The sequence below is a fragment of the Dendropsophus ebraccatus genome, chromosome 3 (assembly GCF_027789765.1).
Source record: "Dendropsophus ebraccatus isolate aDenEbr1 chromosome 3, aDenEbr1.pat, whole genome shotgun sequence".
Taxonomy (NCBI): Eukaryota; Metazoa; Chordata; class Amphibia; order Anura; family Hylidae; genus Dendropsophus; species Dendropsophus ebraccatus.
The window spans coordinates 17755218-17770948 of record NC_091456.1 but is presented as its reverse complement, the minus strand read 5'-3'; the positions used below and the strand labels follow the sequence as shown (position 1 = coordinate 17770948).

At 42.3% G+C, this 15731-nt stretch overlaps 1 protein-coding gene across 2 annotated transcripts in view; it reads right to left on the bottom strand.

Moving 5' to 3' along the window:
* Positions 1 to 10903: 10903 nt before the first annotated feature.
* SFSWAP (splicing factor SWAP) overlaps positions 10904 to 15731 on the bottom strand; it is an 83274-nt gene continuing 78446 nt past the window's right edge. For both annotated transcript variants that reach the window (XM_069961008.1, XM_069961009.1), the window contains 2 exons: positions 14603 to 14675; positions 10904 to 11356 (listed from right to left, as the gene is read on the bottom strand). In XM_069961008.1, the coding sequence (XP_069817109.1) occupies positions 11291 to 11356; positions 14603 to 14675 (139 nt within the window). In that variant the 3' untranslated portion in view covers positions 10904 to 11290. The remainder of the gene's footprint in view (positions 11357 to 14602; positions 14676 to 15731) is intronic.

Here is a 15731-nt window from a genome sequence, read left to right as displayed (position 1 = left end):
TTGGTCCATATTGACATGATGGCATCACACAGTTGCCGCAGATTTGTCGGCTGCACATCCATGATGCGAATCTCCCGTTCCACCACATCCCAAAGATGCTCTATTGGATTGAGATCTGGTGACTGTGGAGGCCATTGGAGTACAGTGACCTCATTGTCATGTTCAAGAAACCGGTCTGAGATGATTGTAGCTTTATGACATGGCGCATTATCCTGCTGAAAGTAGCCATCAGATGTTGGGTATATTGTGGTCATAAAGGGATGGACATGGTCAGCAACAATACTCAGGTAGGCTGTGGCGTTGCAACGATGCTCAATTGGTACCAAGGGGCCCAAAGAGTGCCAAGAAAATATTCCCCACACCATGACACCACCACCACCAGCCTGAACCGTTGATACAAGGCAGGATGGATCCATGCTTTCATGTTGTTGACGCCAAATTCTGACCCTAACATCCGAATGTCGCAGCAGAAATTGAGACTCATCAGACCAGGCAACGTTTTTCCAATCTTCTACCGTCCAATTTCGATGAGCTTGTGCAAATTGTAGCCTCAGTTTCCTGTTCTTAGCTGAAAGGAGTGGCACCCGGTGTGGTCTTCTGCTGCTGTAGCCCATCTGCCTCAAAGTTGGACGTACTGTGCGTTCAGAGATGCTCTTCTGCCTACCTTGGTTGTAACGGTTGGCTATTTGAGTCACTGTTGCCTTTCTATCAGCTCGAACAAGTCTGCCCATTCTCCTCTGACCTCTGGCATCAACAAGGCATTTCCGCCCACAGAACTGCCGCTCACTGGATGTTTTTTCTTTTTCGGACCATTCTCTGTAAACCCTAAAGATGGTTGTGCGTGAAAATCCCAGTAGATCAGCAGTTTCTGAAATACTCAGACCAGCCCTTCTGGCACCAACAACCATGCCACGTTCAAAGGCACTCAAATCACCTTTCTTCCCCATACTGATGCTCGGTTTGAACTGCAGGAGATTGTCTTGACCATGTCTACATGCCTAAATGCACTAAGTTGCCGCCATGTGATTGGCTGATTAGAAATTAAGTGGTAACGTGCAGTTGGACAGGTGTACCTAATAAAGTGGCTGGTGAGTGTATATTTATTTATTAAGCATCACTACCACCATAGCAGCTGCGACGGGGCCCGCCACATCAGGGGGCCCACTCCTTTCATACACTGGGCCCTCCGAGCAAGTGTCTCTTTACCTGTCAGCAGTTAAATGTTATGACTACACTTGACAGGTTTGTGTTTAGTCAGGGTGGGGGTGTAACCCAATCAAAAGTTTGCTATGGCACCCAGCCATTTCTAGTTATGCCCCTGATTTTATCGCCTGTGCTTGATTTAAAAAAACAGCATCAAAAACAGTCTGTGTGATTCCAGTCTAAAGGAATGTGCACACTATGGAATCCCGACGGAGCACCCGTTGCGGATTCCGCATCTCCGCTGCTCCCATAGACTCCCTTCTATGGTTTGCCAAATTCCGCCATCCACCCAAAGAATGAACCTGCTCATTTTTCAGGCGGATGGTGGAATCTGGCAAACCAAAATTAAGCCTATGGGAGCAGCGGAGATGCGCGCCGCCACGAGCTGAGGAACCGCGTGACGGGTGTTCCATCTGGATTTTGTAGTGTGCACATTCCCTAAGGGTATATTCCCATTTCGGAACAACGGTGATCGGTGGATTGAACTTGAGAATATCATTGAGTCAATGGGACAGGTACAACTTCAAGCAGAGTCTACCGTGCAGCCCCTAGTATGACAAAAACCCACTCCCCTCTGTGACGTGGCTCCATTAAAATCAATGGAGCCATGTCACAGAGGGTAGGGGAGATCATCACACTGGATGCCGGGGGGCCCAGCCCCCAGTGCTTCATGCCGGGGCAGTGCTCAGTAATAGACTAGTGCTGTGTGTGGGAGTCGGGCCCCGGCATCCCCACGCTGGCCTGGTCATGTAAAAAACATGAAGCCATGTACCTAGTGGTACATTCGCTTTAAAGCAACTCTGTACCCACAATTTGACCCCCAAAATCACTTGTACCTTCAGATAGCTGCTTTTAATCCATGATTATGACTAAGCGCGCATGCGCGAAACGCGTCAATCCACTGGGCCACACAGCACAAGTTGCTCTGCTGTTTTTTAATATGGATCAATAAAATTTACGATTTTTAACTTATTTTTGGAGTGCCGGACCCATACTCTCTTTTAATCCAAGACCTGTCCTGGGGTCCGTTCGGCAGATGATGCAATTATTGTCCTAAAAAACAACTTTCAAACTTGCAGCCCCGTGCCCAACGGCCGTGGCCTAGATTGTGTATGTATTAGGCTGGCACACCTTCTCCGTCCCTCTTCCCCACCCTCTTCATCATTAGGAATGCCCCTAGAACATTTTATCCTGTCTGAACATTACACAGGTGCCTTAACCATCCAGCCCATGTGCCGTGCTGACACAGCTTATGAATAGGAGACAATCAGCCTGGAGCATTCCTAATGATGAGGAAGACGGGGAGGAGGGATAGAGAGGTTGTGCCAGCCTAATGCATACACAATCTAGGCCACGTCCGTTGGGCACGGGGCTGCCAGTTTAAAAGTTGTTTTTTAGGACAATAACTGCATCACCTGCCAAACGGACCCCAGGACAGATCTTGGATTAAAAGCAGCTATTTGACGGTACAAGCGGTTTGGGTGGGTCAGATTGTGGGTACAGAGTCACTTTAAATTCCACTTTGAAAAGTAATGTCAGCAGATTTTCAACTAGCATGAGGCCAACAGTACATATAAGCCAATTTTAATGTCAATGCATAAACGGACAGGAAATATATAGACAAGATTCTGCTTCTCTCTGCATAAAGAAACTACAATGAAAATGCACGGGCGAAAGCATCCGGAAAGGAAAGGGAGGTTATTAACCACAGCAGGTAAAACACAATGAAGTATTCTATTCTATTCAGAAAAAAAAAAAAAAAAAAATCTGAACGAAATCAGAGAATATATTAGAAGAATTTATTATTATCAGAAGAATTATTTATTAGAAGAATACAGGTATCAATGCTTCAAAGTAACTCACTCTGTTTCGGTCTATAATAATAGAGGCATTCCATTCCTATATACACATGGGGTCATTGGGAAAGCCATCCTTAACCCTTTCATGCTAATATTCATGTTTGCATTTTCAATTTTAACTCCTCGCTTTCTAAGAGTTATAACTCTTATTTTCCAATCTACGGAGCTACATGAGGGCTTAGTGTTTGAGGGACAAATTGTAATTTTTTAATTAATTTTTTTTTTTCTGAGATATAACATGACCAAAAATCAGTAATTTTTGGCATTCAGCATTTTTTGCAGTTAAGGCGATTTGCAGGATTATGAACATTAGATTTTAATGATTCGGACAATGCTGCACATGGCAATACCAACTATGTTTACAGTGGTCCCTCAATTTACAATGGCCTCATGTTACAATTAGAGATGATCGAACAGCGCTGATGTTCAGGCTCATACGAACTCGAACCATCGGTATTTGACTCCCGCAGTCTTCCCGTTCTGTGGGGAAGGTGGAGACAGCCCGAGTCTCGCCTGGAAAACAGGAATACAGCCTGGGCCATAGATTATATTCCTGTTTTCCAGGCGGGACTCAGGCTGTCTCCACCTTCCCCACGGAACGGGAAGACTGCAGGAGTCAAATACCGATGGTTCGAGTTTGTACGAACCTGAACATCAGCGCTTTTCAGTCATCTCTAGTTACAATATCTTCAACATACGATGGACCTTTCTGGACCATTGTAACTTGAAACCAAACTTAACATACAATGCTACAGACAGGATTGCCGGCACATGTGAATAACTAAATGATCAACCAATAAAAGTGGCCATTTTACTTGTAAACCCCCTGTATTAGTGAAGTGCATGTGATTACTAGCGTCTCTCTCTACAGTATAGTGTGATACTACATGTCCAGCACTGTTCTTTACCTGGGCCAGGATACGCTTCTCCTTAGTGCACAAGGTGAGGACTGGACCCTTTAATATCACTGATGAAAGTAGACAGACCCCCCAACTGCTAAAGAAAATCCTTATAAACATAATAAGGCCTTGGCATCCCACCACAATAAGGTGGCCTCATACACGGGATGGAACCTACACTAACTCTTGTCTCTGCCTATACGCTGGGCATGCAGAATCCCACTAATATTGGCCAAAATAACCCCTAGGGTTGGATGGGTGGAGTGCAGAACTCCCCATCTGCAACACAGACAAAAACCTGGGGGTTATTTTGGCCAGCATTAGTCGGATCCTGCATGCCCAGAGTATAGGCAGAGACCAGAGTTAGTGTAGGTTCCATCCCGTGTATGAGGCCACCTTACTGTGGTGGGATTGTACACACTGTTTGTAAACTGTATGCCATGAGCCTCATTTTTATGCCGATTTTTTTTTAGTTGGGGGGCTGCTTTTAGTGATTTTTATATCTGTATTTGGTTTGTGTCTTGCCATTAGCAGCAAGCTGATTTTTTTTTTGTGTTTGTGCCCCTGCTTAGTGCCAATGGTGTTAGAGGAGAGTTAAGAAAGGTTTTTTTTGTCTGTGTTGTAAATAAAAAATAAATAAAAAATTATATATATATATATATATATATATATATATATATATATATATATATATATAATCAGAATTAAAGAATTAACAACCTTTAAATGGGCACGGTCTTTTAAAAAACTTTTCATGTCAGTTTTGTTGCTAGACATGGGTGTTTAGACTTCTATAGCAAGTCCATGGGACCATTTCCTGTCAACAATACAGAGAGGGGAGAAGCAACACTTGGTTAAATGCTCCCCCTTGTTCTAGCGACCGGTGGGAGGTCCGAACACCCAGACACTCATCAATCCAAACTTTTGCCATGTCTAAAGTTTCTTGTAGCGACAGATATACTTTCAAGTGTTATATTTTTAAGAACCTCCACCGCAGTGCATGCTAGGTGGTGGACCCAAAGCAGTGGTTCTGGTTAATGGGGTATTCCACTCAAACATATTTTTTGAAATGTTGCTGCCCATGCTGAGACTCACAATTAATTTCATATTTGCTATTATCTATTCAGTCCCCCACCCCCAGTTCTAAACTGCTGCTTTCTGCTGAAAACACAAAAATTTGTGTGTGAGCTTTTCTCTCTGTCTCCCCCTCCCTCCCGAGACAGCTGATGTAAACAAGTCCCTGGCAGGCTGTATCTGCAACTTGGCAACTCCTTTGTAATGCTGGTAGGGTTATTCTGAGGGCAAGTTGCTAATGAACTCACTGTGCATTACATAGAAGCAATAATGCTGCATATAATGTCAGTCAGGGACTTGTTTACATCAGCCGTCTCAGAAGTGGGTGAGTAGAGACAGAAAGGCTCACGCACATTTTTGACTGGAATTATTAGTCTCACCATGGCCAGCAACATATCAAAAGTTATGTTTAAGTGGAATACCCTTTTAATATGGCACAAGCTTACTAAAATAAACATAATTTTTGCTATTTGTCTGCAATGATGGCCGTTCAAAAAATGTATGTCGAATGGGCAAAGAAAAAAAAAGTGTTGTGGCGATTAGGTCGTTTTTGGTACAAATATTATGTTTACAATAGTAAATCTGGGCTGCCATTATGTTGGGTTTATATACCATTCATCTTACATAACATGTTCCATGGCTGGCTTTATCTGCAACTTTGTAGCTTCTTTGTTATACCAGGAGGGTTAATCTGAGGTCAAGTTGCTCATGAACTCACTGTGATTAAACCTCCCAGCATTACAAAGTTGCAGATAGGGACTTATTTTAAACATCCATCTGAGAATGGAGGGCCAGTAGGAGGAGACGGAGAGAAAAGCTCACACAGTTTTTTGTGTCTTCAGCAGAAAGCAGCAGCTAAGAATTGGGGGAAGGAGATTGATAAGATAACAAGTATAGAAGGAATTGTTAGTCTCACCATGGGCAGCAACATATAAAAAAGTTATGTTTGAGTGGAATACCCCTTTAACATGACACAAGCTTGCTAAAATACACCATTTTTTTTGCTGATAACCAACACAACTTTTTATAGATGTGCCCCAATGTATTTTACTTTAATTTACAGAAGACTTTTTGTCAGATCTCCCACGCACCTGGGAAACACTTTCGACTTTATGCATAAGAATCACTTGTATATATTCACACCAGAATAACAAGAAGCTTCTCGTGTTAGGAATATGCATTTCTAGCCTGACATTCAGATTAAATTTCAAAAACTAAAAGTGTCTGAAATTGCAGTCTGATTCCTTAAACCTGCAGCCAGTATTCACACAAAACGTCACCAGTGATTTTATTCCAGAGCTGCACAATGGTTTGGAAGGATCAGGGCTCAAAGGCATCAGTAGAAGTTCACTGGAAGTGTGAGCTAAAAAAAACAGGATAATGCAAATGGAATGTTACAATGAAGCTGCTATTTGCCGGATGGGTCATTCTTTATTCATATTTTTTTATGTAAAAATGAGGATGTACAGTATCCAGACTGTTACCTCTCAGTCGTCCACCATATGTATGTCCCTTTTGTCACACAACTGTTACTTATACATATATTTTATAACATTCTGTTCTGTAGTAGCCTTTACTCTTTAGAGAAAAAAAAAAAACTAAGAAAAAGCAGCAGACAAAACAGCAAAGTGCCACTGCCCCTTCCTCTAGTATTCACAGGGTAAGGGTATGTGCACACTAAGTAATTCTGATGGAAACTCTGTTGCGGGATTCTCAGCTCACGCCCGCTCGCGGACTGCCAAAGGGCATGCGCGTCTCCGCCCAGGTCGTAGACTCCATTCTATGCACGAACGGATTCCACCCTCCATCCAAAGAATGAACTTGATCATTCTTTGAATGGATGAAAGAATCCGCCCGTGCGTAGAATAGAGTCTATGACATGGGCGGAGACGCGCATGCCCTTTGGCAGTCCGCGAGCGGGCGTGAGAGGAAAATCCCACAACAGAGTTTCCATCAAAATTACACAACCTTAGATCGGTTTTACCCCTACCTACTAGACATTGTAAACAGTCTTCATTAACCCCTAGACGACCCTGGACGTAGGGTTAAGTCATGGAAGTCTGTCCCCAGACGACCCATGACGTAACTCTACGTCCTGTGTGTTTCTCCCGCTATGAAGCGCGCTCCAGAGCGGAGCGCACTTCATAGGAGGTGGGGACCGGCCGCAGTGAGCAGCCGGGACCTCACCGGTAATGACACTCTGCAGCGATCGCGCTGCCGCGTGTCATTAAACCCTTAGATGGCGTTTAAGTGTAAGTGACCGGGGAAGTCCCCTGTCACTTACCGATCAGGACCCCAGCAGTGTGACAGCGGGGGTCCCGATCGTTGAAAAGGACCGCCGGAGGTCTCTCACCTGCCTCCGTGCGGTCCAATCGGCGATCTGCTACACTAAGCCTGCACAGGCAGGCTCAATGAGCAGATCGCCGATAACACTGATCAATGCTATGCCTATGGCATAGCAATCATCAGTGTAAAAATCCAAGTACTGTATGTAAAAGTGCCCCAAAGGGACTTCAAATGTGTAAAAAAAAAAAAAAAGTTAAAAACACTAACACTACCCCAAAACCCCTCCCCCAATAAAAGTTGAAATCACCCCCCTTTCCTATTATATAAATAAAACATATAAAAATAAATAAACATATAATATACTGTAGCGTGCGTAATTGTCCGATCTATTAAAATATAACAAGCGTCATTGCGAACGGTAAACGGCGTACACGGAAAGAGGGAAAAAAGTGCACGGATTACCGATTTTATGTTACATTATATATTTTAAAAAATCAATAAAAAGTGATCAAAACGTCCGATCTTCACAAATATGGTATTAATAAAAACTAGAGATCATGGCGGAAAAAATGACACCCCATCCAGCCCCGTAGGTGAAAAAATAAAACCGTTATAAGCGTCACAATAGGCCCATTTTATTAATATTTAATTGCCAAAAAAAAGGATTTAATAAAAAAAATATATAACAGAGAATCTGTGTAACCTGCATATGGTTGTGTTCGTACTGACCTATAGAGTAATAGTGTCATGTCGCTGTTACCATATAGTGCATTACGTAGACACAGGAACCCCCCAAACCTTACCATATTGCATTCTTTTTTACGATTTCACCTATTTATATCTTCATAAATATTATATTTGGGATTCCATCATACATGTTATGGTAAAATGAATGACGCCATTACACAGTACAACTATTCCTGTAAAAAACAAGCACTTACATGGCCTGTAGATAGAAAACAGAGTGCTAAAGCTCTTAGAAGGGGAGGAGGGAAAAACGAAAACACTAAGATCAAAATTTGCGCGGTCCACTGGGTCATTTTGGGCATGGTCCTCAAAGGGTTAAAGGATAACTGCTTCCAAAATGTAATTTTTTTAATATGTTATTACATAAGGAAAGTTAGACAAATTCCTAACATACACTATGGCAAATGCACATAAAGTGCTATTTCCCTCAATTTAGTAGTAGATCAGGCAGGGTTCAATTTCAGTATATGTAGAAATTACATGTAAAAAACCATGTTATTCCCCCCCATAGCAATCTATAGTTTTTCAGGACTGTATAATATGTCTTCAATCTGCAAAAACATTTTTGGATCCACAAAAGTTGGGAAGGTGTTAGTTAAATTAAGGCAGTGCATTTTTTTTTTTTTCCGGACATTACAGGTGTGTGTTCTGTAAAAATAATGGATCTGCAAAAATTGTGAGTGCTCCGCTCACACCTTCCCAAATTTTTTGTAGATCTGAAAACGTTCTTGCAGATTGCAGACATATTATACAGTCCTGAAAAACTACTAAACGTGTGAATGAAGCCTAATGCTTGTTAGGCAAGGCTGTGTTCAGATGGCTAAAATACAGGTGCTATTTTGCAGCGTAAGGCTATGTTCCCACACTGTATTTTGCAACCAAAACCGGGAGTGGATTAAAAACACAGAAAGACTATGTTCGCACACTGTTAAAATTGAGTGGATGGCCGCCATTGGCAAATTGCTGTTTTTTTAAAACAATGGTCGTTATTTGCTACTAAATGGTGGCCATCCACTCAATTTCAAGTGTGTTAACATAGCCTTTCTGTATTCTTAATTCAGTCCTGATTTTGGTTGCCTTATTATGGACACAAAGCCTGGACTTACTGTGGTTCAAAACCCTACAGATGAAAGGGGTGTGTATATAGTGTATATATATACCCACCTAGTCTCACCTCCACACTTCCAGTGATTGTCCGTCAAATGAAACTCAACAATGAGCGATTGTTTTAGCAAACTGATATAGTTGTGTAAATTCACAATCTGAGTGCTCCAAGAATATTCTCCTGGTAATCCCAGAAAGATTATCTGTTTTTGAGAAACTCTGCCTTGCTGAAATAAGCAAATTAGCTCCCTGGCTCCCCCCAGTGCACCGTTCCACCTGCCCGCCTTCTCAGGTGCTCACGCTTACTTATGGGAAACAGATCACTGATCTCAGGGAGACCAGACAAAGATAACACTGCCAGCTGCAGGTTAAAGTGCTCAATACAGTAAAATCCTTGGTCCATTGCTCCCTGGGGAATACAAATATGCAAAAAACCACGGGACAAATATTTTCAACACGAAACACGGGACTAGCCAGATAAGGCCCCAGCGAAGGGGTGACCAGCAGCAGACAGTGTTATCTTTGGCGAGTCTCTTTAGAAAACAGATCACTAATCTGTCTGCCTCTACTAGACATTGCTCCTACCTTGCCAGAATCCTGTTCAACACTGATGAGGGGCAACATCCCGAAACAGCTGTATGTGGATGGATACTTGGCCTTGGCTTTTCCCTTGTCATTACATTGACTTATAGGGCCACTTAATATGGTGGTTTCCCTACAGGAGTCACATCTTGGTCAGCCCTTCCCAGAGGGATATCGAGCTAGTCCTGTTTCGAGACTCTTAAACAAGGATTCATGGACTTTTTTTTTGCATATCACACCTACTTATGCATAAGCATGACGGTGGGTCTTCCTCGCACATGTTTACTGTTACCAGCCATGCGATGTTTAAAAAGAAAGACCAGCCTGCCTTTTCATTCTTGCATACGCATATTAAGGGGTGGGCATTGGAGGTAACGGGCGGAACAGTGCAGTGGGCGGGACAGATATAAGAGCAGCACCAGAAAGAAAAGGTAGGTGGCTACTGGAAAATACCAGCAGATTTGTGCATATGAATTTGTTTCCCTTTAAGGATACTAATCATTTAGTGGCATGTCATGATCGGTGTGGGTCCTTGTGCGCAGACCTCCACTGCTCACTAAAACAAAAAGGTGCAGAAGCTGAACTCTGGGTCCCTTCGCTCCCGATCAGCTTTCTGCAGAGTTAAGGGTATATTCACACGAACGGACTGGCAGCGAGATTCTCGCTGCGAGTCTGGCAGGTCCCACACACTACATATGCACATTACATACTACATATGTAGGAGAGGTAATGTATGCTTACAGTGGGGGAGCCGGCCGGGAGCAGAAGGGGTTAAGGGCGGCAGAATTACATACTCGCTGCAGTTGTTCAGACCACAGCGAGTATGTAGTGTGTGGGAACTGCCAGGACCTGCCGGACTCGCAGCGAGAATCTCGCTGCCAGTCCGTTCGTGTGAATATACCCTAAAAGTGCGGCTTTGAGATTCACAGAGAGACTCAGACATTCTATGAATCTGTACATGGAGGGCTCTCCTCTCTAAAACGAGCCGCTCAGAAAAGAAACGGCAAAGTGCTCAGCTGAGCGGTGATCTGTCAAAAGTCTATAAAAAAAAAAATCATAGTATCCTTCAAATACCTAAAGGTTCACTAAACACATAAGCTGAAAAATACAAAAGTATTCTCATTTTTATTAAAAGGAAAAAAGTCAGTGTTTTATTTTGTAGCACTTTAATACACAAACGTAATATATACAAATGTACACAAGGTCGGCTGCTGGTTCATTTACAGAGTATCCTTCAAAACTACAAAATGTTGCTGATCTACATATCCTAAGGAAGCACCACTGGAAGTCCACCCGATAGGACAGTCAATGATGTCAATTCAAGATCTTGGGACGTTATCTAATAGACTGCTGAGCATCATGGGAAATGTAATTCAACAACAAATTAATGGAAAAGGTCAATGAAAAATTGACCATTTGAAAACCTGATTTCACATGGAAATCGTGTGGAATTACGGCCTACAGATGGAAAACCGATCATCTTGGATCTCTGCCTGTAGAATAAGGGTCTTGTTTCTTTTTAGAGGTCCTCGTGTATCAGGAAGCACCTGTGCGCATGTTTTTCGATGCTGCCAGCATTGCTCTTACTTTAGCCATTAGGTCCTGGAAAGAAAATAAACATAATGAATATGAAGCATTATGAATCGCATCACTGAACTACAGAAAGGACATTTCCGTACAGATGTACACGGCGCATTACTTGAAACAATCAGACTCTGAACAAATCCCCATGCGGCAATTGACAAACAATGTTTTACACTTCTACTTAAACTGCTAATATAATTTAACAGCATAATCCGGGTGTCAAATGACCCAGGCAGCTACTTTACATTGTGTTCTATTTTAGGTTATTACATTTGTTATATTGTGTCTGCCAGCTTGTTCTTTATGTTTCTGAATGAATGCCAGGAAAAAAAAACACAAAAAAACCAAACAAAACAAAACTGTAAAGCAGTCAGGGTATGCACCATCATAAACACAGAAACCTTTGCTATAGAATTATCTGTTATAAGTGCATACTGGGGAGCAGAGTACATACAGTGTGAATTATCAATCATGACAACTTAGTGTAGAAAAGATCTACATTTTAGAACTAAAAACAAAGTAGCACAGTATATTTATGCTCCTTTTTAACCCAGGAAAATCTTCTCAAAAGTCAGGGGTCGTCTTATAAGGCGGGTGCTGGTATAGGGCGGGTGAAAATACGGTATATAAAAGAAGGTTAAATGGGTTTCATAAGCTTCTACTGCTGATTGCCTATGGCCTATTAAAGGGGTACTCTGGAGAGTAATTTACATATCTATACAGCCATTTAAAAATAAATACGGCAGCAGAGATCAGTGTCAGACTGGAATGAAAACATCTTGTAAAGCGAACTGAGGCTGACAAGTACTGGAAGGTTTGAGGGGCTTTTTTTTTTTTAATAGAATTTCTAAATCTTAAAATATAATTATTTAAAAATGACCCCTTTAACAACCACCCTCTGTGTAATTAGGTCGATAGAAGATATAAAAGATTCTCTCTCTCTTTCTTGCACTTGTCCTAATATTCTTATTTACAAACCTTTTTAGTGACACAGTATGAAATACTTTTGCAGTATCTACATCCAACATGTCCAGTGGCCGGAGTCAGGCAGCTGCTGCAAAAGCAAATAAACTCTTAGGTCCTATTCACACGTTCATGGTTCTGTCCGCAGTTATGGACCTTTAAAGGGGTTATCCAGTGCTATAAAAACATGGCCACTTTCTTTCAGAGACAACACGACTCTTGTCTCCAGTTCCGGTGCGGTTTGCAATTAAAGGGGTTACCCAGCGCTACAAAAATATGGCCACTTTTCCCCCTCTCTTGTCTGCAGATTGGGTGGGGTTTAAAACTCAGTTCCATTGACGTAAATGGAGCTTAATTGCAAACTACACCTGAACTGGAGACAAGAGAGGGGGGAAAAGTGGCCATGTTTTTGTAGCGCTGGATAACCCCTTTAAGCTCCATTCAGTTCAATGGAACTGAGCAGCAAAACCTGGCCAAAGTAGAAACCAGAGTGGTGCTGTCTCTGGAAGAAAGTAGCAATGTTTTTGTAGAACTTAATAACCCCTTTAACTGCAGACAGAACATAGGGCCAATAGATTCCAATGGGCCAGTTCACAAGTCTGAACATGTGTACGTACAGGGCAATGTGTGCAGGGGACAAAACCAGAGAGTAAAGAAAAGAGAATGGTAAGAAAATGCAAATAAACACCACTTATGCTATCAAGTCTGTCCAGAGATTGGTACCTAGAGGTCGGGTATGTAAAAAGTCCCATCACGTAGGTGTGCCAAGTTTCTTACACTTCTATTGGGTGAGAAAATCTGAACAACAGAACCAAGTAGTACTGTGTTTATCCTATTCGCTACATTTTTATATGGAGTCATACACACATACAGGAAAGCTACCAAGAAAAGGTGATATCAGAGAGGTTGGTTACTTCCTACTCTAGGATAGCTAATGTACATGCACTTTTTTTTTTTTTTTTTTTTTTAGGGAGGTCTGCCCAAGATTCACTCTGCCAGATGGTGGTCTCCACTAGGAGAATCAGTATTGCCGGAAACCTAAAACTGCAGAGGACTACACTAGATTATGCTCTAAATCAAGGATGGGGAACCTTCAGCCCTCCAGCTATTGTAAAACTACAACTCCCATCATGCCTGGACAGCCGAAGGTTCCCCATCCCTGCTCTAGACACTGATCATGCTCCATAACATGTGACCCTCCAGCTGTTTCACAACTTCCATATCTATCATGCCCGGACAGCCTAAGTTTTGTACACCCCTGCACTATAATATATACTAAGGGTCAGAACTAATATCTGGGAGTATTACACTTTGTGGTTGATGAGTGTAGTCATGTAAAGCTCAGATTCCCATGAGCCTCCTCTTCTTCGTTGTACGGCATATATCGGCACGGCTTGCTGATGTTTAATTACTTCTTTCGTTTAACCTCTGGCCGGCGCTGACATTACCAATTAGGGTCTGATTTGTTCTAGTGAACCCAACAATGGAAAGGCAGCTTGGTAGATTCGCATAATTAAAGAGATTTCACACAGCAATTACCGCTCATTACCAACAAGTGAAATGTGAACCTGAGAGATTAACCCTTCCTTTACTAGTTCTCGGCTGTGACACGCGAGGACGATTCAAGATTTTCTTTTCCTAAAACATTTACTGTATCCTATTCTGACCACACAACTTGCTCGGCCAGACATCGGCTTATCACGGTCAGCAGCGGCACTCTTCTCAAAATATACTGCTCCTATGGTGCATGGGTATATCTCCAGAATTAAAGGGGTTATCCAGTGCTACAAAAACATGACCACTTTTCCCCCTACTGTTGTCTCCAGTTCAGGTGAGGTTTGCAATTAAGCTCCATTAACTTCAATGGAACTGAGTTTCAAAACCCCACCCAAACTGGAGACAACACTAGGGGGAAAGTGGCCATGTTTTTGTAGCGCTGGATAACCCCTTTAAAGACTTTAAAAGGGTTATCCAGCACTACAAAAACATGGCCACTTTCCTCCAGAGACAGCACCACTCTTGTCTCCAGCTTGGGTGCAGGTTTTGCTGCGCAGTTCCATTGAAGTGAATGGAGCTTAATTGCAAACTGCACCTGAACTGGGGACAAGAGTCGTGTTGTCTCTGAAAGAAAGTCGTGTTTTTGTAGCACTGGACAACCCCTTTTAAAAAAAAGCTCTTACATCTCTTGCAGACTGTATCTATACAGGTTAATAAAATGTGCCACAATGAAGAAGAAAAAAAAAAGAAAAAAAAAAGGTTTTTTACTATACAAAGAATTCAAGTGCATTCATGATAAATTACCTGAGTTATTTTGGTCTGTACAGAAGAGACAATTTCCGATGCAATGTGGCCATCTTTGTCCTGTGACCTCGCCCTGCAAGCACAAAGCATTAGATTAAATTAGGACTTTTTTTTTTAGATCAGCCATTTAGAGTAAAAGTGGATATCCGGGAGGAGGGGAAAATAACTCTTTTCCTAAACTCTCGACACTTAAAAAGTCACTGTCATTTCAATTTTTTTTGCAGAAATCAATAGTACAGGCGATTTTAAGAAACTTTGTAATTGGGTTTGTTAGCGAAAAATGCATTTTTATCATGAAAAAGCAGTTTGAAGCTCTCCCCCCTGTCTTCATGGCTCTCTTATGGAGAGGGGAGGGGTGGAGGGAGAAGAGGCACCAAAACAGGACAACAAAGTTAATTTACAGCTACATCACCGGCTATCTCCTCTGAAGTCAGCATTGACCTCTGACCTTTGAACACTGGCTTTCACACAGCTCCCACTGTGTAATCCTTTGTTCTCTGCTGACGACTAATTTCTCTCCTCGCCCCTCCCCTCTCCATAGATTACACAGGGCTCGACTGATGTAAAAGAGTTGAGATTTCCTGATAATGAGCAGTGAATGAGAGAGAGGGGGGGGGGGGGGGGGGGGACCTGGGGAAAGTCTTTTTGGCTGCAGATAATGGCATATTTGCCTAATAAACAAAATTACAAAGTTTCTTAAAATCGCCTGTACTATTGATTTCTGCAAAAAATAAAAAACCTTTAAAGTGTAAATGTCATTTAAATTTTTTATTTCGTACAAGCGATTTTAGGAAACTCTGTAATCTGTTTTATTAGGCAAAAAAAGCCTCTTTCTGTACTCAACATACAGTTTTACAGCACCCTCATTTCTTATCTGTTCATTATCAGGCAAATCTGTCTTCATGAGAGAGGCAAAGTGAGGACGGATTTGCTGAGTCCATTATAACATTATATAATGAAAGGGGGAAGGGTCATGGGGGATAAGTGAGCAGGAAGAGGAGACAAGCAGCTGTGCAGTTGGGCACATTAAACGCTGGATTCAGAGGTCAGCAAAGGTCACTGCTTATGTGGGAGCTTGGTGAGAGAAGATTGCAGGACGTGCTTTTCTCCTCTCCATGCTCTCTCATCC